Source organism: Sceloporus occidentalis, unplaced genomic scaffold (assembly GCF_023333645.1).
Source record: "Sceloporus occidentalis isolate IW3139 unplaced genomic scaffold, rSceOcc1.0.p SCAF_261, whole genome shotgun sequence".
Taxonomy (NCBI): Eukaryota; Metazoa; Chordata; class Lepidosauria; order Squamata; family Phrynosomatidae; genus Sceloporus; species Sceloporus occidentalis.
In genome coordinates, this window is record NW_028317241.1 from 596,931 (window position 1) to 617,992 (window position 21,062).

Sequence of the window (21,062 nt, forward strand, 5' to 3'; positions counted from 1 at the left end):
GGGATTATGTAACCCTGATTGGAAGTGTAGGGACCGGATTTATGCATTGAGCGTGGGCTAGAACATTTTGTAGGACGAGAAGAACACTAGTTGGGAATGAGTGATATATGTATTATATCTATATCTATCCCATTTAAACAGAAATGGATCTGCGCATCCTTATTCTTGGTTTGGGTTATGGTTCAAAGATGTTTTTTTTAGAAGTCCCTGGGATTCTGCTATTATTCCATCCTAAAAACAATTCTAAAAGATCTTGTCCTTATATTACAAACGTGAATATTACAGAAGTCTCGAGTCAGACTCTGGGGTAATTTTTTTATTTTATTTTTTTAGTATACATGTTTTACTTATTTCCATCTTTTGGCGAGACTTTGTTCCTGTACAGATTTTGTCATACTTGGATATGACGGATGTGTGGCAGGTAGTGCTTTGCTAAATGTATTATCTTTTTAAGATTCATATGCTGTCAACATCACGTATGTGGTCTAAAAACTTGTCTAAAACATAATGGGGTAAAACACTATCTTGTCTCTTCTCGTTAGTCGGACTAACCAATCAACACTGTTTTAAGTAATTTGTCTTATTACTTCTCATTTGCACAGCCTAATGCAAAGATTGTGTGTGATATGCCTGAAAATAGAGATTGCCGTGTGTGTGTGTGTGTGTATATGTATGTGTGTGTGTGTAATATACACCCACCCAATTTAACAGCAGAAACTACCCACTCAGACCATCTAGTATACCTTCTTGTCTTTAGCTTTGTCTATCCCATGCCTTTGCCCTTACTGTATTAGTCTCAACCACTTCTGCCGGGAGACTGTTCCACCTATCTACCACCCTCTGCCATGTCTCCACTGCCTGTAACCATCTGAGGTCGCAGCCTCACAGACACACACCAGTGCGACGATGGATTGCAGGCCTTGTTCTCACTCTGTGCTTCCTCCCCGATGACCCTCCTGCCCATACTCTCCAGATACACTTTAACGATGGGCATATCTGGTGGTGTGTGTGTGTGTGTGTGTGTGTGTGTGTATATATGTATATATATAATATTATAGAGATATATAAATATGTATTTTTATTTTTCTATTAAGTTAAAGTTGCTAAAACACCTATTTGCACCCGCGTTCCTCAGAAGGAATTATTGGGCTTTATGCCGTAGAAAGTGTTCGCTGAAGGCCATTCCTCGATTATTCCCGTCGAGATATATGTTTCTGTGTCAGGTGTGTATCTCAACAATAAAGTGCTTATGCTGGGCCTGACAACGCGTTTGCCGGGTATTTTATCATTCTGTTGTATCCACCGACAATTTAATGGAAAGTTGAGGCAGGTGGAATCCGAATTTGATTTCTGGTGTGAAATAAGCTCGCCTCGTCGCATGGATTACGGTGATTTGGAACTGTCAAGGCAGTCGTGACAGCCGGTAAGATGGACAGCTTTTAGTGGCCAGGCTAATGCTCCCTCCGCCCCGAGGACCCGGATAAGTGGTCCTGATGCACACTGCAGGGTGGGTTATCAGATTTGGGAGCACGCGAGGGATGTTTTCCGGAATCTTTGCAAACACAAGATCCAAAACGTGGCTTTCGTTATTACATTTTCGGAGCGGGGAGCGGAGGGTTTCATTTCACTCTGAAATATCACGATGTAATAATGTCGGAAATGTGTAAAGATGCTTCATGCTTTGGATTAACTCTGAGTGATAGAGGGATGTGCGGAGGTGCTTTATCTCGCTATTCTGGGTTACAAAACCATTTTTTGGCCTTTTTTAATTTTTTGGGAGGGGGCACACACAATAATGTTACATCCTATGGTAACCTATTCATTGCCAATGTGAATGTAACAAAACAAGGGGTTATATAAAATGGGCAACCTTTGAATCATTGATTTTACTTTGTAACGGGTTTTTGCAGAGGGCACCCAATGAATTCATCAACGGTAAAATTCCATGTGTTGCCATGGTGACTGCACCGCTTTGCACCTGAATGGCTCTTCCAATTATTGGTAGCTGTCGGTTTCTAGAATCCTGCGAATGCCCCGTTTCTACATACTTTTATATCTACCATTATTCTATTATCATTAAAATCCTGTTATAATGGTAAAAGTATTGAATATACTGTTGGTTACAATTACAAAATGGTTGAGAAACTCTAACTATAAGGAAGACATGGCTGATATCCTCAAGTAGTATTTGTTTTATAAAACAGTCACACCCAGACTGCAATTTCACGTAAGATTTCTTCTCCTTACTATAAGGTGAGGTGTGTGTGTGTGTGTGTGTGTGTGTGTGTGTGTGTGTACACACGTACCACTATAGGAACCCAGCAGACAATACCCCACATACTTAATAACCCCGGAGTTGCCTCTTGTAGTTTATAGGGTAAAAACACATTTTAGTTGTTGTAGTTAGAGAAGGTATAGTATATAACTAGGGCTGCAACTAACGATTATTTTCATAGTCAATTAGTTGGCCGATTATTTTTTTTTGAGGGAAAAGAAAAAATGTCGGTGCGCTAAGCTAGTCTCAGGCTCAAATAATACAAATGTATAATATAAGGCCTACCAAACAGTGTGCGCATGCTGTAAATACAGTGTGTTGGCTGTACAATGTATACAAAAAACAAAATACTGTCTGCGCTTCTCACCCTAATAAAGTTGGCAACAAATATATAAACATAAATGAGAGGTTTTGGTTATTTTTTTTTTTGATTAATCGGATAAAAAAAATGAATGTACATTTTTCATTTCTTTAAAATAATTTAATAAACAAATGATGTTAAATACAAACGACAGAATAAAAAACAAAACTGTGATAAAATGCATTTCTTGTCTTTATTTCCCAACCAGCCCCCCCAATTTATGCACATTTGAGCCCAGCCTTGCCACGCTGCCTCCCAGCCTTGCCACGCTGCGTCCCAGCCTTGCCACGCTGCCTCCCACATATGCCACGCCACGCTGCCTCCCACATATGCCACGCCACGCTGCCTCCCACATATGCCACGCCACGCTGCCTCCCACATATGCCACGCCACGCTGCCTCCCACATATGACACGCCACGCTGCCTCCCACATATGCCACGCCACGCTGCCTCCCACATATGCCACGCCACGCTGCCTCCCACATATGCCACGCCACGCTGCCTCCCACATATGCCACGCCACGCCGCCTCCCACATATGCCACTCCACGCCGCCTCCCACATATACCACTCCACGCTGCCTCCCACATGCCTGATATGCCTTATACCCCCTGATACACCACTCCATCCTCCCCAGACATGCCACGCTGACCTCCCCACATATGCCTTATATACCATATATGCCTTATACCCCCAGATATGTCTCTCCATCCTCCCCAGATATGCCTTATACCCCCCAGATACCTCATAGTCCCCTCATAGAGTCACAGACCCGTTCACAGCACACTGACACCATACTTTTATAAATAAGTTCTGGGTTAATCTTCACTGTCCCCAGGATTTAGATTCCCCTTAGTCTGCCCCCCTTTACCTAACTGCGCCTTAAGTTAACTTTATTAAATTAATTAAATTAACCCTCAGTCCTCATTAAATTAACCCTAAACACCCCATTAACCATAACTACCCTGAAATTAACCCTAAAGACCCCCATCAACCACAGCATCCCCTAAATTAACACTAAACACCCCCATCAACCACAACAGCCCCTAAATTAACCCTAAACACCCCATTAATCACAACTGCCTCAAATTAACCCCAAACACCCCATTAACCACAGCTGCTCCTATATTAACCCTAAACACCCCATTAACCATAACTGCCCCTAAATTAACCCTAAACGCCCCATTAACCATAGCTGCCCCTAAATTAACCCTAAACACCCCATTAACCATAACTGCCCCTAAATTAACCCCCACCTCCCCTAACTTTCAGCAGCCCGAATATTAATTTTATACTCACAGTTAGATGAGTGTCACAGCCATGTGGTTCTGGCCTTCTGGGAGAAGAAGGGGCGGGGCCAGTTGTCACAGTGATTACAGGGAGGGACTGGTAAGTAGGAGCTGCTGCTGTGAGTCAGACTAAACGGATTATATAATGAGGGGTATTTTTCAGAGCGTTTGCTCTGAAAAAAACCTCATTTTATAATCGATAAAAATCGATTCAACTAATCGATAATGAAATTCGTTGGCAACGATTTTCATTATCGATTATTATCGATTAGTTGTTGCAGCCCTATATATAACAGATAAGAGAATCGGGTCCTCTCATACGCCCTGGAATTTTTTTTTTTTTTACATTTTATTTTTTTTTTTCTCTCCAGCCTTTGTAGCTGGAGAATACACCGGCCATCCCACTCTGTGCAAAAGCTGCCCTTGTTTTGCCCCGGTCCAGCCCAGGTTATTTGTTTGAAAGATCCTTAAGCTAGTTATGTATATATGAGAGCAGCAGGTATTATGGTTATTAAACACGTGAAAGCAGTATCTGCGATTTCTTTGTGGTCTCGCTTTGAGAGAAGAAAACATACTTCTCAAGTGTCCTTCAGAATCCAAGTCCTTCTTGTGTCCTGATGCCCCTTTTTTTCCAGGAGCCCAGAATGTGTGTTGGGTATAAGCATATCCGAGTTCTACAGCCCTATAATGTATAGAAACAGCAGGAAATGGGTGTAAAAATTTAATTATTCTGCCAAATAGATGGAGTCCGAGTTTGATACTTTTTATTGGGATGCATTCTGAAGACGTTTAAGGTCCAGAAAGCCTTTGTGACTCCTATAAAATATCCATTCAGTTACCAAAACCGCTATCAACAGGTCACGGAAGGTTCAATTAAAAAAACTTTCCTTTTAAATCAGATCTGCCTTTAACGAGTTTATTTTGGGGCTTTCTCCAGTGGTTTTCTCTCTTGCAGAAAATGTTCTTTTTCCAGGATTAAGCATGTTTTACTAGTGAATGCTAAAATTAAATGGAATTTAAGGTGCATCATCGACTGATTATCTTTAACACCAACTCGAGGATTTAGTTGAAGGAGCAGGTCTCCCATGCCGTAGCCACGCGCTATATATTTCAGGCTTTCCGCGGGTCAGTGTGTCGGATCCCAGTGGTGTCTGCAAAAACGGAGGGTTATCTCATATGTCAGCCAGATAACCCTGTGGACAGCAGGCGAGATAATAGGGTGGAATTTGGAAATAGAGGGATTCTCAAGATACTGTTAACATTTCAGCACAAAGGCACTCACCTTTTTGGTGTTATTGGCAGCTTATAATGGATAATAACGCATAAGTAATAGAATGGACCGCAGGAGCCATGTCTGCGCTGCATTTGGCTAGCCGAATACATTGTTTTGTTTGTCATATTTGGTTTAAATGATCGCTTTTATTTAGAAAACTATTCAAATACCGTATTTTGGCCTGTTTGGAAATCTATTGAATTCAATTGCATAGGGAAGATCAAATAGAAATAGGGCTGCAACTAACGATTATTTTAATAATCAATTAGTTGGCCGATTATTTTTTCAATTAATCGATTAATCGGATAAAAAAAATGCAATTTTTTAAAATTTAAAATGTAATAAAAAACGTACAATTTACACTTTCATCTCTTTATTGCAATGGCCTCTCTCTATTCACCTTCTTATTTTACTGACATAATAATAAAAGCTACAAGAACCCAAACCGTGTTTCTCAAACTAGGTTTTAATACAAAGTTATTAGTAAATATTAATTCATATGTTAACTATTCATATTTAATAAAAACTATGAGAAAAAAACCGTTTATATTTTTTTATTTACCAAACTGCCCCCAGTTATGCACAACTGACCCCCAGCTTTCCACTCTGCCCCCATATATGCCTTATAGCTCTTATATGCCAGATTCCACTGTGCCCCCTGATATGCCACTGTGCCCCCTGATATGCCACTGTGCCCCCTGATATGCCACTGTGCCCCCTGATATGCCACTGTGCCCCCTGATATGCCACTGTGCCCCCTGATATGCCACTGTGCCCCCTGATATGCCACTGTGCCCCCTGATATGCCACTGTGCCCCCTGATATGCCACTGTGCCCCCTGATATGCCAGTAATATGCAACTGAGACCCCTGATATACCTTTTACCCCCAGATCCACTCTGCCTTCTGTCAGCAACAGAGGTTCACAAGACACCAGGGAGCGGGGTAGAGAGGCAGAGTGGCGTATCGGAGGGGGAGGAGCCAGAGTGGTGTATGGGAGGGTGGCTCCCATACACCCCTCTGACTCCTCCCCCCTCCCATACATCACTCTGCCTCTCTCCCGACTCCCTGGTGCTTTGTGAACCTCCGTTGCTGACAGGCACTTTCACTGCAGCTTCATAGAAGCCTCAGCGTAAGTGAAGGGCAGTAACGGAGGCTGTCTGTGCACATCGCGCAGACCCCCACCGGCTGACAGAGAGGATGATTCCTCCAGCAACGGAGGTTCACAAAGCACCAGGGAGTCGGGAGAGAGGCAGAGTGATGTATGGGAGGGGGGAGGAGTCAGAGGGGTGTATGGGAGGGGGGAGAGAGACGGAAGTGAGAGACCGGCCGACAGTGAGGGGAATCCAGGTCCCCTGCAGCATTGCGGGGGATCTGGATTCTAGTGTTATAATCCGATCTCTGTTTGAGGTCGATAAAAATAGATTCGACTAATTGATAATGAAAATCGTTGACAATGATTTTCATTATCGATTATTATCGATTAGTTGTTTCAGCCCTAAATAGAAATCAAATAGAAATCCGGGCATAACAATACCGTGGACTCTCAGGGTTTCACCCGTAATCCCAGGGTTTTTGCCCCAACATCAAGGTGAAGGGGTATATTCTCAGGGTCATTTAGTCTGGAACTGTCTCCTTCCTATTCTAAATTGCTGCGATTGAGTATAGAATCCCCACTTTCTTGCCTCTGATTGGCTGCTTCATGCAGCCAACCAGTCTTTGGCTGAGACGCCGACCATGGTGGTGAACTCTGCTGCTGCTGTGGAGCTGAAGCTTCTCCCTAAGGTAAAACTGCAGGAACTGAAACGCAAAAACACTGAAAGGGATGAAAGGACATTGCTGTCCCTTTTTACCTCTGTCTCCATATCGGAATTTTTCATCTGTCGCAGCACCCTATAAATATTCAATACTTTTTTGTTATGTAGTGAACTATATATTTTCCATCATGCTTATAAACAGGGCTTTACGTTCTAGGACTACCAATTTGTTGTTGTGTTATATTGTTAATGATTTGTATTATGTGCGCAATGCAAGCGCCTTCCTTAGGTACCGGACCTGTTTGTATCGAACGTAAATGAGAAGCACATTGTGTGTGTGTATCGGCTGGGATAGAGGAGGATATGAATGTAATATTTGCAGCGATGGCCGGTATGGGTTTGGTCAGCCAGCAGAGGCCACTCACAGCTTTCAGCTCGTCTGGACTCGGTGACCGGCTTCATTCTGATCCGGCGTCATGTTATGTGGGAGATACGCTTTGGGCTCGCTGGCATCTTTCATAAACATTGATTTGTTCAGACGCAGGGACTGGCCGGCTGCATAGTTACAGTAGGCATGTACGTTAACCCCTTGAGTTCCCAATGCTTTGCCTACTTTTAGTGTAGCAGTGTACCTTTTCTTTACGTGCTTATAGCATTATATATGGTATGTGTGTTTGTGCGGTTGTCAGTTTGTGCACTAAAGCAGATTTTGAATAAAAATACCATATTATAAAAAAAAATTGTTAAAATAATTGACGTAAGACAAATTCCAGTGTTTCCGTCCCTGTGTGCAACAGCATCCTTGTATGTTCCATGGGGGTGGTGTGTGTGTGTGTGTGTGTCTGTGTATATTTTTATATAGATGTGTGTCTATGTGACATTTCCGGGCGGTGATGTCTTCTGGTCTTGGGCAGCAGCCTCTGTCTCTTTCCTAGGGCAGATCACACTTTTGGGGGCTTCAGCTCAATGAGCAGGTGGGGATCTCCTTTTGTAACAGTAGACACCCCAGTGTTTCTCCGTCTGCAGCATGTCTTTCTGATACTGAATGCCAAGAAATGGTAACGCACGGTACAAAGATGGGGAACCACCTAGGAAAGGCAGGTCCAGGGGTGGCAGGGGCCGCTGCCCCGAGTCAGGTTTGGGGCAGCACCCCTTACAAGTATATCCCTGTTCGGGGTATGAATCCAAGCGGGTACAGGTTTACTTAAAGGGATATGAATTGAATTGTATGATACAAGTTAGCCAGTTATTGTTTCTACGCCATGTTTGTGTTCTAAGATTCTAACATCATAATTTCATCTTGATGAATGTCGCGTACGGGCAGAGCTCAGGTTAAGACACAGCGAGTCAAATTAGATCCAAGGTTGTCCGTTTTCCACCTGTATCCCCTCATAATTAATTTGTAATATAATTTTCTTCTGACATGGCACCAAATATGTAATTAACAAGAAGTCGCAGCCAGCTTGGGTAAGGAGACCCGCAATATACGTTGTGTGGTCATCATTAATCCTGTTAACACGACTCCCGTAATGTGTGGTGCCTCTCGCGCAGGTTTAATGACTAATGACAAGATCACACAGAGGCCAGAAATGGCGCAGGCGACTGGAAGAAAGTTTTGTGTGTGCGGCAGCCGAGTCGCACTTTTCCCAACGGGAACGACCACCCCCACCGCACAGGCAAAGCCATTCATTCTCACTTGTACTGACGTGTGTTCGCCGCTCTCCGGAGAGCCAGCTGCTAATGGCCATCTCACTGGGGATGGTATTGTTCTGCAGCACATAACTTCTGAATGTTTCCATCTTTTGCCGTTTCAAGGTTGTTTTTGGCTTGATTTGGTAACGCTTTCGAGGTTCAGCAAACTACGCTTCATCTAGGGATACATTTCCTTTCCCAGAGTTTCAGGGAATCTTGTGCTTATTTAGAAGAAACCGGGCTAAAGTTCAACGTCTTTAATTTTGAAAGAAAAGCAAGTTTTGTTAAAATAACATGAAATTGATCAGAAATCCAGCACAGACGGGGTTAATTTTGTAAATGACGTAGCTGGAAACAGCTGATTTTTAATGGAGACTCTTTTTATAGGCGTACAGAGGCCCTTTATCGCTCCATCACTCCTGTGTCCCAATGGCCCTTTATCACTCCATCACTCCTGCGTACCAATCTTTCCTGGTATGTTTTGTTAGTAAGGACACTACCATAGCTCAGTGGCCCTTCTTTGTGTTCCAAATAATAATAATGTATTTCTGGAGCTCTCTAGCCCTATTGTCATATTACATTTTACTGCTGCATGCAGAATGGTCCAGGCGTTCTTTAGTTTTTGGAGTCGGAAAATAAGATGACTCCGTTAACTCCTCCTCAGCTACCCATACTAAAAGCAGGGAGCATACTGTTGTACACCTATTGCACATGCTCAGTAGAACCCTCATTCCAGTCAATAGGTAATGTGCTCTGTTACAAAATTTTAGTTTGGTAATAGGATCCATGTATAGTGTCGCTTGTCTTATTTTTCTCTGCGTCATCTAAGTTTTGACTTCCTTTGCCCAGTAAAGGGCAGGTTTGACCACAAAGTTGTTAAAAACTGGTATGTGCAGCTACAGTAACTACCGCGGGAACATATCCACAAATATCACATCCGCTCCATGACATCGGAATTGGTAATGTGGAGAAAATGACCGCAAACATGTTTTTTCTACAGAAGTTCTGTTCTGGAAAGTGCTCTTTTCCACCATGTACTCGGATATGAGTAAATGTTTCCACTCGGTAATTTGTGAGGAATTGGCGTTGACCGTCCTAATTTACGGGACACTGTGGATTGTTTTTTATCAAGATGGAATTGCCTGCGTTTTGTCTTGACGATAGCCATCTCTTAAGAGAGTACTTTTTGAGTGAACCCTTCCGGCTGACCTCCCATGGGGCTTCTGCTAGCCCTGGTTGTGGATCATGCCATAATTAAAGTTACAAGAACAGTAGCAGCAACCTTACTGGTCCTTGAGGCATTGGCACATAGTGGTCCTCCAGAGCTGACGTACCATGGAGACATGAAGCCTGAAGACGTGATTGACTGAAAAATGGTCGGGATGTCACGTCTTGGATTGGCAGCTTGCCACCAAAGTTTTAGTCATGGCGGGCACTGATGCAGGACAGAATGTTAAATGTTAGAGCTCATATGGGATGGATAAACTACAGACGGCATTAAAAAAGGAAACCGCTTATCAACTATTATATTTCAAAATGAAAAATGACTTTGACGTCGAATGCGGTCACATTTACTGCTCTTCTGATTTTAAAGGGAACGAGAGAAATTAGGAAATGAAAACCTTTATTGGATTACACATTATAGTTACAATACTTTTTAAACCTTTCAATAGATTATTTTTTTTATTATTTTGTCTTCTTTTTTTAGCATTTAAAACACTAGTAATATTTCTTTAATTACGGTTGCCCCTTTTGCTTGTAAGTGAACAAGCATTACATAAATGAATCTGCATTAATTAGTGTGGTAAACAGGGCCAACATTTCCCATAAATAGACTGCGTGTGTTGCAGGTTCCCACTTATGCTTCACCCATTTTCATCGACTTTCCAGGGTCCCACATCAGGACCATACCTGCCAACTTTCTGGATTTATCCCTGGCTCATTGCCTCCAGTCTCGGAACAAGGGAAGTGCTGCTTGGTCGCACTCATTCCTCCCTAACTTCTACCCTTTCCTCACTGCTCTCCGCGCCTCCTTAAAGGCTGACTTGCTTGATTCTACTCCCTATGACCCTAGGAGAGGAGGAACTTTGAGAACACCATCCTTGGAAGTTCCATGGCGTGGCCAGAACACGCAAGTGCAGGTGTCATGTATCGTCTGCTCACAACTGCCCAATTTTGTATAGATCTCAGCTTCCAAGGGGTATACAAACCGTTTTGAAAAAGTCCAAGCCAAGTTTCAGTAAATCAATGTATATATATTAAACGGCTGTGAAGGTGACGGTTCCTTTTAAAAGGATTGCCAGGATTAGGCCGTCATAAATTTGTGCATTTCCACCGCCCTACAATTTTTTCAATTTATTTATTTTAAAGAAAACGTTGCAGGTAAAATAGCCAATTCTCAATCTGAAAATGGTTTCTGTCAACATGTTCTTTATTTTCTCTTAGATAAAAAGTTAGGTTTTCTGATATTTCTATCAATATAAGTCTGTAAACAAGATTAATATGGTGTGAAAAAGATTGTCAGCAGCTCTGGCGAAGGAAATCGGTTGCCTGTACACAGAACACACTGTAAACCAAATAAGTGTCAGGTCCACCATGAAATAATGTGATCACGGACCTTTAACAAACCATGACATAGACACAGTCTGCTTCTCTCATAGCCACGGTGTAGAAAATGGATTACTGGATTCCGGGAGCACTGGCCGAGCGGCACGGAAACCTCATTTGGAGATTAATGTACAATATAGCACTGATACTAAACAAGGGGTTACTTGGGTTTCTTTAAGGTCCTGAATATGTTACCAGTCAGTCATTTAATTGCACGTCTGCGTTTTTCCCTTTTGACCTATATACTTAAATTACCTACAACATGTATGTAATTGTCATGGTACTGCTGATACAGATAGCATTGTTTCATTGGAATGTCTTTGGAATTGATCTGCATCCTACATCAACTTGCAAATCGACTAGTAGTCAGTTAGTAGTCGGTTAATGGTATTTTTTAATACTGGTTAAGGTCTTTTTTGCATGGATTCCGATGAATTTTACTGCACGCCGATTGGTCGATACATTCTCTAGTTATTGGTGTCGGAAAATGACATTTCCGTCTCGTTTAACTCCTCGCGGTAAGTATACGTCCTGCACATGCTCAGTAGCACGATTGTGGAAGTCAGTTATGACCCAATTGCATTTATTAAGAGTTGAATTCTGATGTATGTGATTGGCTTCTTCTAATCCCATTGTTTTTATTGGAAGCAGAGCTCCCATTGACCAGATTGTGAGTCCTACTGAGCATGTGCGAGAAGTGTACACATGAATACTTCCTGCTTAAAGTAAAGGCAGCTGGGGGAGGGCTTAAATGAGACAGAAGTTATAATGGAACAATGCTTGCCTTGATTTGCATGCAGTAAAATGCATTGGAGTCCATGTGATATGCCATTAACATAAAAATAAGCCCAATAAATACTAACTTCAAAGATGTAAAATATGTTATATATGCTCCTTCGTTCACTTAAAGCTTACCCAATTTGTTTCCACGGATCGCTTGGATTATTGATGATTCCATTTTTCACAAGTTTGGTCTATTTCTTCTCGCTTTTTTTTCCCTTCTCCTGGAACTAATGAAGTGTTCTCTTTACAGATTAGCAGTCCCGGCTCCAGCAACACCGAAAGGTTGGTCCACTTTTCTCAGGAGTCCCATCCTCATGAGTGAGTATTCCCTTCAGACTTTTCTTATATTGCTATGATACAATAATGTGTCCTTCACATAAGATCGCCTTTCATTCTAGAACAATGTTTGCGATAAGTTTTCTTCTAAGACCTAATGTGAGATGTTCAAAGCACGGGAGACTTAGTGTTATTTTAGTTGACCTTCCCTGTGTGCATCTGAATTTGGTTTTCTTCAATGTTTCCATTTCTCAGTGGTCATAGCCAGACCTTTATAAATTTTGTGTTATTGTGTTACCACTTGCTTAGCTACAATTGTGTGGGAACAGTAACTTTTTTTTTTTTTATTATTTCAATTATATTAAGCAAAACCAAATCTACTTTTTTGCACTTATATCACTGGCTGATCCTCGCCAACATAGCCGTGGGTGAGGTTATGTATGTATGTATATTGTCTTGTAGTTTTTAATAAAATAAACTAAAATCTAGCACATCGGTCATCTTTTTCCTAAAATAATATGAAAGCGGGATCACCACTCGCCTTTTGCATTTATAACACAGCCAAAGTGTACAAGGGAAAAAACCACATTGAACAATAAAATATATATAATAATGCGTTATATATTATAATGTATTATAAAGGGGGAATCAAGATTTTAAAGATGGTTAAAGTGCTTTGTCCACAAGTACCGTCACATTTACACATCACAAATTTCATCTTGTGTAATGTATTTGTACTCTGCGTTATAACACACTCCCAAGTATATATAAGTTCCAATTTTCTTTTTTGTTAGTCATGTTTTTCAGTAGACCACGATTCTTAGATTAAAATGTAGAGTCGCCTAAACTTTCAAGGCCTCAGAGCACTTTCTTCTTCTTAGCAAACTTTGTCCATTAAAATAATAAGAAATGGATTAGAAATCCAGTGCAGACGGGGTTAATGCTGTGAATGACTATTGTAGCTGGAAACAGCTAATTTGTAAAGGAATCTCTTCATAGGCGTACAGAGGCTCTATCACTCCCATCACTCCTGTGTTCCAGTGGCCCTTTATCACTCCCATCACTCCTGTGTTCCAGTGGCCCTTTATCGCTCCCATCACTCCTGTGTTCCAATGGCCCTTTATCACTCCCATCACTCCTGTGTTCCAGTGGCCCTTTATCGCTCCCATCACTCCTGTGTTCCAGTGGCCCTTTATCACTCCCATCACTCCTGTGTTCCAGTGGCTCTTTATCGCTCCCATCACTCCTGTGTTCCAATGGCCCTTTATCACTCCCATCACTCCTGTGTTCCAGTGGCCCTTTATCACTCCCATCACTCCTGTGTTCCAGTGGCCCTTTATCGCTCCCATCACTCCTGTGTTCCAGTGGCCCTTTTCTACGTTTATTGGTATAACGTAGAAAAATATACGGTCAGGCTAGGGTTTCTGTGGTCTCATACTGCATTCCATCTGAAAAAGAGACCTCTATGGTCTTAAAAGCTTGCATATTGCCACATCTTTTTCTATGTTGGCCTGATTAAAGGGTTCAACCTCAACAAAAGACACTGCAGTGAAGCAGTTCATGTTTTTAGGGCTTCTTACTTCCTAGAATGAGTATCCCGTCTCGCACACATTCATTGGAAAGTGCTTCCGTCGAGCTTAATAGATGTGGGTTCGGAAAAAAAAATGTATAAGCTTTAAAATAAGTGTCTGAGTATATACTGTATATACGTGTGTCTTTTTAACATTATACTGTGATCTGTCCTTTGAGACTTTGAAATTTTATGCAAAAGGTCAGAGCACTTTACATTCACTACAAATATAGCCAGTTCAGTGGTTAAATGCAGCAGCAATTAATTATGCCGAGCGTTGGAATAAGATACGGTTGACTGGTGAAATAATGTGGATGTCAAACCTGGGCTTTCACAAAGCATTTGACTAGGGCCCTCCGTCTGAGATTAATGGCCGGCTTCAATTCACGTGAACTTACAGCTTTAACAAAGAGCCTTTTTTTGGTGACTACAGGAAGGAACTAAGGAGAAAACACAAAAATTGGCTTTTTTGGAAGCAATCGAGAGCCCCCCCCCCAACACCTTTTGTGCATAATACATTTACACAATATACTAACATATTTTGGCATATTTGTAATTCAGAATCCATGATATATATCCAGTCGGCTGACATGCGTTCGCTCTCGTTCTTTATCATGTTTGTCCTTTAAATGTCTAATTTTTGTGTTTTGGAGTTATTTTTTTTTTTTTTTTATATTGTGGCTTTTAATATGTATTTTACTCCTATGGGATTCACGTGGGAAATTCTATACCGCTTTGGGAGGATCAGCAGGCAGACAGATTTTTATTTTTCTCTTTATCTTCTCGTTTATGCCATAAGTGATGATTTAACGGGTTGCAGAGGAAATGCTGTTAAAGATTATTAATAAATAAGCCAGGAGTGACGGTAGATTGTGGTATAACCCAATGTACACGAGAGCATGTCACAAGCTGCACAGAAGTCTCTTTCTGGACAGTTTGACAATATTGTTATAGATAGGGAGCCAACTTTAGCAATGAAAACTGCCAACGGAAGAGGAAGAATTTGGGGGCGTATTTATCAAATGATGAGCCAATACATTTCTAAGTGTATAAAATTGTGAAAAAAAAATAATAAAAAAAAAATATATATATATATTTTTTTAAGTATCAATATCTCTAGCTCCTTATTGTAGCTGGATGCAGAATGTTAACTGATATACCTTACGTGTTATCGACATTCATTTTTTAAAGATGCCGGTATTGGCAAAAGTGTGTTTTTATTTTGCTATAAATTTCTGTAATGTAAATATAACCATACTTTATTAATACTTATTATTCGTAATAGTGTTAGTAAATAAAAATCATTTTATTTTTACTATTTTATTTTTACTTTTACTACTATTATTATTGTAAACATAGGGTGCCGCCATCTTAATATGTGAAATACCTAACTTTTTTTACAAAGTACTAGATACGAGACGCCTGTGCTCCGTAATTGGGATTAATTAAATAAATCCTCTTCATGGTCGGGCACCGTTTCCTTGGTTCATAATTGTAAATTTTCCCCAAGCTTTTTCTAACAATTCTTGTGTCAGTCGCTTAAGCGATAAACTGTATAGATCCATGGGCTCTAATATGCTGTTGTTTGTACCCTTAAAAAATACATAAAGTCTGTTGTCTTACATGGTGAAGCAAAACAAATCCGGCGTCCCGAGGCAGAGTGTTTTCCCGTTTATTACAAATCCAATACATGTTTCTCATGGAGACCGTGCTTTTTACATGATTGCAAATCCAATATATATGGCCGAGCGAGGACAAGTGTTTTAATCTTTTACTAGCTTAAAGCCGTGTTCAGGTCTGGACTTTTGTTGGTCTCACGTGGGCTCGTGGATTTGTAATGGCGCCTGTGCTGATATTTTTCGGTAAATCAGCTATATATTGGTCACAAGTAATGTAGCTTGAATTCTAGCAGCATTCCTTCATAAGAGACTTGATCCTGCAATCGTACATCTTAAAGGTGCTGTTCCACTCTCGTGTATTTAACTCTCTAAATGCATGCATCATTCCTAGGGCTACCAAGAACCCCAATTCTTCCCAGAAAGAGAGAAAATAAATTGCCTCATTCGTATTCTTGGGGGAATGCTTAATTGTCATGTGACACAAAAACATGCACTGATTTGCTGCTGCCATGGAAACTGAAAATGCTTCTGTGTAGTCTGTCTTGATTTTATGTGATTAAAAGACAATTTTGTCTAATGTTTATTGGCATAATATGAAAGCCCAGGTAAACTTTTGGTTTTCTCTTAAAGGGACCTTCCCGCTATTGTGCACTTTAATGCATATGGTAGCGTTGTGGTCCCTGTAAATTATCATTTGGTTTCTCCTTGCGAATGCATGGAGGGATTGTGCAGAATGCCCCCCAAATATCCAAATATGACTTTCTACCCCCTGTGTGAAAACAGGTCCAGAGCTCCTCCAAAAGGTGAGTAATATTTATTATTATTATAATATTTATTTGTGAAACAGGCTGACGAATGCACATTAAATCCACTTGAAATGGATTCTTTGCTGTCCATTTAAGTGGAACAGCACCTTTAACCAAGCCCATGTAAATAACCGCTGGTCATGGACCGTGTGACATGTTGCGGGTGTCTGGCATCACGCTAACCATTACCGTGCGCATGTCGGCTGAATAATAAATACGCACTGGCTGCCAGCAACCTATGCTTAGTAAACCATTAAAGACTAATAATCACGTTCTGATGGATCATATGACTGCATTGTGCTTAATACCCCGATTCTGTTTCCTTTTCAGTCACTGGTTTAACCCGGGGGCAAGAAAGGACCACAGCCCGGTAAGATGGATGCACTTCTCTACTATTTATTTATTTAGCAGCGGCTATAGAGGAGGGAATGCAATGACTTAGTTGGCATGGGCCGGCCAGTCCCGGCGGAACGAATGCAGGCCGCCTGTGTATTTTGAATGTGCTTTAAGATCTTGACAATTACACGCGTGTAATCCGGACGAGAAGGCGTGAAAATTGCTACCCAAACTAAAAGCCCCGTCAACCAAACTGATGGCTGCCAAAAGCGCATGAAGTGTAGAGTGGAAAAGTTCTACGTGAGCGTATGCATGGCACACACGTTGACTAAACGGCACGAGCCGAATGCCGGCAGGTCAAGCTGCGTGTGTTTATTATTAGGCGGTTAGGTTGAGGACTGGGGATCGCGTGCGTCCAAACAGATCACTACATGATGGTGCTAACATTTAAGGAGCCATGCTTGCGTAGCTGCTGGGATTTATCCAGCCCTGTGTGGGCATCAGCGTATATTTTATATAGAATTATAAGTAATTGTTTAACAACGTGACTGTTATATCCATGGCCAGTGGAGTGCACTGTATTCACATAAATCATTACATTATTAGATGTGGCTGTAAAGATGACATTTTAGCGAGGAAATGCAGTCTGGATGCACAAATGAGTGATATAGAGATGTAAAGTCTCCGGAAATGTGGAAGCCATGTGAGTTGTACAAAGTGTGAACTTCATAGAGCTAAGCCCCTCCAGGACACTGTATGTTTCATCCTTTTTAGCCCGGTTTACAGTACCTGACGGCCATGTGCAAATATATCTCTCTTCGCTGGACCTGAGGGAGCTCTTTAAATCCGCCATACGCTGTCTGCGCGATGTATAGATCAAATGCAGAATTAAGAGTTATGTTTTACCTCCTGTCTCTGACTGTCCCCATGATAACGTGTTGGTTTTTTTTGTCAATGTACAGAAAACGTTTGCATTTTTTTTGCCGGTTAATCAAACTAGTATTGTGTGTTCATAGGGTGCGTCTTTGGGGAAAATATACATTTTTAAACAGAGCAAGGAATCTGATATTATGAAGCTGATTACGTGTTTTTTTTTTAATTATATTACATTTAGTGCGCCTTTGGAAATAAGAATACATACAATAATTCAGCATGGGAGAGAATGTGTTCCAGCCAATTACATCGCAAATTACATGTTTTCTCAATATTTCTGGGTTTAGACATTGCCTGCGTCATACCATCCTTACCCCAAGATTTGCTGTAATCGGATAATGCACATTTTTTAACCTATTATCCGCTAGTTGAGCTGCGGTGCTGCAGCTGGGAACAGGACAGCCGCCGAGCACGTCTCGCAGCAAGAAACCATATTCATGGAAACACTTTATTTTTTTTTTCTTAATGTTTTTTTGTGGGTTTTTTGGCAATAAAATAACTGTACAATATAACCTAAACAAAGTGAGGACTTTAGACGGTACAAAGGATGCCCACCCAGCAATACCCGCCAATGTGAATCCAAGACACAAATTAGCTCAAGGAATCCCAATAAACAATAGTGCGTTGCTAATGGACCCTCCCAGACCCCAGAACCTGAGAACGGGGGGCTGACATGGAGGAGACGGGGTCTCCCGGCCCAGGGACCCTCCCTGTGGAAAGTTCTCCTTAAGCAACAGCTTCTTAAGAGTTCCAGAACGCGCAAACTATACCATTCTGCTTTATATCAGCCTGTCCGTACCACAATCACTGTTCCTTTAAGAAGAACAGGTCCTGGTTATATTCAGACACAGATTTGGATCAAAAATATATATTTCCAGTGCAACAGGATGGCGGACCAGACCTACAAAAAACCCCTCCCGCGGCTAGATTTCCAACGCTGCGATATTCCGAGTTATCCAGGCAGTTCTAGAACGCGGAGACTCTGATATTGTGCTTCGCGCGCGTGTTATCTGTGTCTCCGCAAAGGTACCGTGGATTTGGCATTGAAAGTATCCGTTTAGCGGTATCTCGCCCATCTTGTTCAATACTGGACACATCAAACTGATGCCCTTGAACTTGAATGTCAGTCTTACTTTGGGAAGATTGACTATATGACAGAGCGCTGCGTGACACGGAATCCTTAGCCGCTTTGTCTCTTGATATTAAGATCAGATAAATAAATAGCGTCTTTTGTTTCGAAAAAGCAGGATATTTCCATCAATGAAGGTTTTCCTCCAGCCGACTTGTTTATTGTTCTCACATTAAATTGGAACGTTCTGATCCTTTGTAATCGTTTGTCGCCTCGTCCAATCCCATCCTGTTAAATATACATTTTTGGGGGTATTTTTTTCTCTGATTATAGTATATCTGATTATATGTATAACTTATAGTATATATGATTTATATTATATCTTATATGTATAACTGGATCTGAATGTGTCACTTATAATTTTCAGTTTTCTTTTTAATGTTTAATTTGTTTTTCCCGTTTAGCTTTTAAGGGACACCCGCTCAGACAGAGGCCACAAAAAGAACTGCTCTGTGAAAACGGCAAGTCGGTAAGGTTATGCATATAATAATATAACATCATCTGGATCTTGCCACGCACAGAAACATGTATATTTAAATTCCTGTACTGTGTTAAACTCTGCAGCTGGGAAGCTGTGCCACTTACCCACCACTCTGTCAGTAAAGTACAGCGTCCTTGTTATAAAGCATTACACTGAAGGACTTGATATCAGTAATGTCGCCCTTGGTTTATTTTGTTCCTACTTTCATTGGTTTTGTTTAAATACGCAACTTTATACGGCAGTTTTCTGTTATCGCATGCGTTTGATGAGCGGACATGATGCGTCAACTTACAATGGGAACCATTAGGGGTAAATTCCCTAAACACTGTGTTTTAGTCTACTTGCAGCTGTTGACTGGGTATGTAAAATTTAAAGGGGGCCTTTTTAAAAAAAAAAAAAAAAATTATTGCTAGTTTTTGAGACTATTTTGCTGTTTTAAAAAGAAACCGGTTCTAGTTTCCAGGCAGCAGCTTGTATGTGTTGTAGCTTAATCTTTTCTATCTGGACAAACACCCTTATCATGCTCTGTGTGGTAAACAGTAGAATGGCTCATCAATGGCCCTTAATCACTCAGTCAGACACTCCATAGACTTCATTAGCATTGCCATAAAGCGTCAGCTCAGTGTGGTGTTTGAGCCGGGAAAGTCACCCAAAATATCACATGACTGACGGCAACGGCGGCCTCCAGGTCTGCAGATAAAGTTAGTTTATTGGCGCAAAATGAGATGAAACCAGGTTTCTGTTAATGCCGACCGACATTACTGTCCGCAGCGGTGCCGCTGGTTCTGCCGCTGTCCGCCGGGGGCTCCGCCGCTGGTTCTGCCGCTGTCCGCTGCACTGGAGGTTATACTCAAGGGGAAAAATATATTTTTTTCACTGGAGCTTTAAGAGGCTCGAGTTTTTGGGACTGAATTTAGATTGTTCCCAGCGGCTGCATCCGTTGCTTCTCTGCAGCCTTACAGCCGAAATAGGATGTGACCTCTCTCAAGGTGAGATGTTGAATGCTTTATCGATCATATTTTGTTCATAATCTTATTAGAAAATATGTTGAGGAAGTTTTGACATTCATCTGGCATCTTGTTTGAAGACTTTACAACAAGCTCATCAAGGTGCAAATTTATCTGTCCCGGCTCTGATGACTTTCTTCAAGTGTGTGCTTTCCAGAGCTACCACGTTTTTGTATCATCTTCACTATTCACACAAACTTCAGCGAAAAGGGGACGATTATTAAATAGAACGCATAAATATGCTATTTTTTTTAATGAATATTTTCCCAAAGGGTCCTTTGCTTCCACTATGTAGAGAGAGGTTTGCTTGATTTATTATTAATCATTATCAATATTATTTTATCTATTAAACCCTTTTTTCTTTGATAACACTATATGAATCCATTGAATTTTGTACATTAAATGATTAGGCTCTATCCACTAAACGGCACACAAAGCAAGAATTCCACACGTACCCAGCGAATACCATTTGCAAACCTTAGGGAATGCCCACCGAAACAGTCACCAGTCCCTAACTGGAAAAACTGGTTTATCCATCTTAAGTCTGAAGGATTAAACTGGCACAATATATAGGCAAAACAGATAAAGATGGTTTAACCCTTTATCCGGCAGACGTCATTCATTAGGAAGCTTAGATCGTGGGGTGAACACCATGAATGTTATGAGTCTTTAGGGTTGCGGGGGGTCATGGAAAATGCAGAGGGGTCCCTGAGATAACTGAGCTCTGTGTTTTCTGGATACTGTGTTTTATTTTTACTTAGAAATTACATTAGTGTCCCATAAAAAAAAAATATTAACCTGTCTAGGGCTGAAACAACTAATCGATAAAATCGATAATAATCGATAATGAAAATCGTTGTCAACGATTTT

General features: G+C 41.2%; 1 protein-coding gene across 1 annotated transcript in view; it reads left to right on the forward strand.

Moving 5' to 3' along the window:
• The window catches only part of LOC149275866 (G patch domain-containing protein 2-like), a 68,485-nt gene that overhangs the window by 29,697 nt on the left and 17,726 nt on the right, over nucleotides 1–21,062 (forward strand). The window contains exons 6-8 of the mRNA XM_089504221.1: nucleotides 12,286–12,353; nucleotides 16,637–16,676; nucleotides 19,109–19,173. Coding sequence (XP_089360347.1) covers nucleotides 12,286–12,353; nucleotides 16,637–16,676; nucleotides 19,109–19,173 — 173 coding nt within the window. The remainder of the gene's footprint in view (nucleotides 1–12,285; nucleotides 12,354–16,636; nucleotides 16,677–19,108; nucleotides 19,174–21,062) is intronic.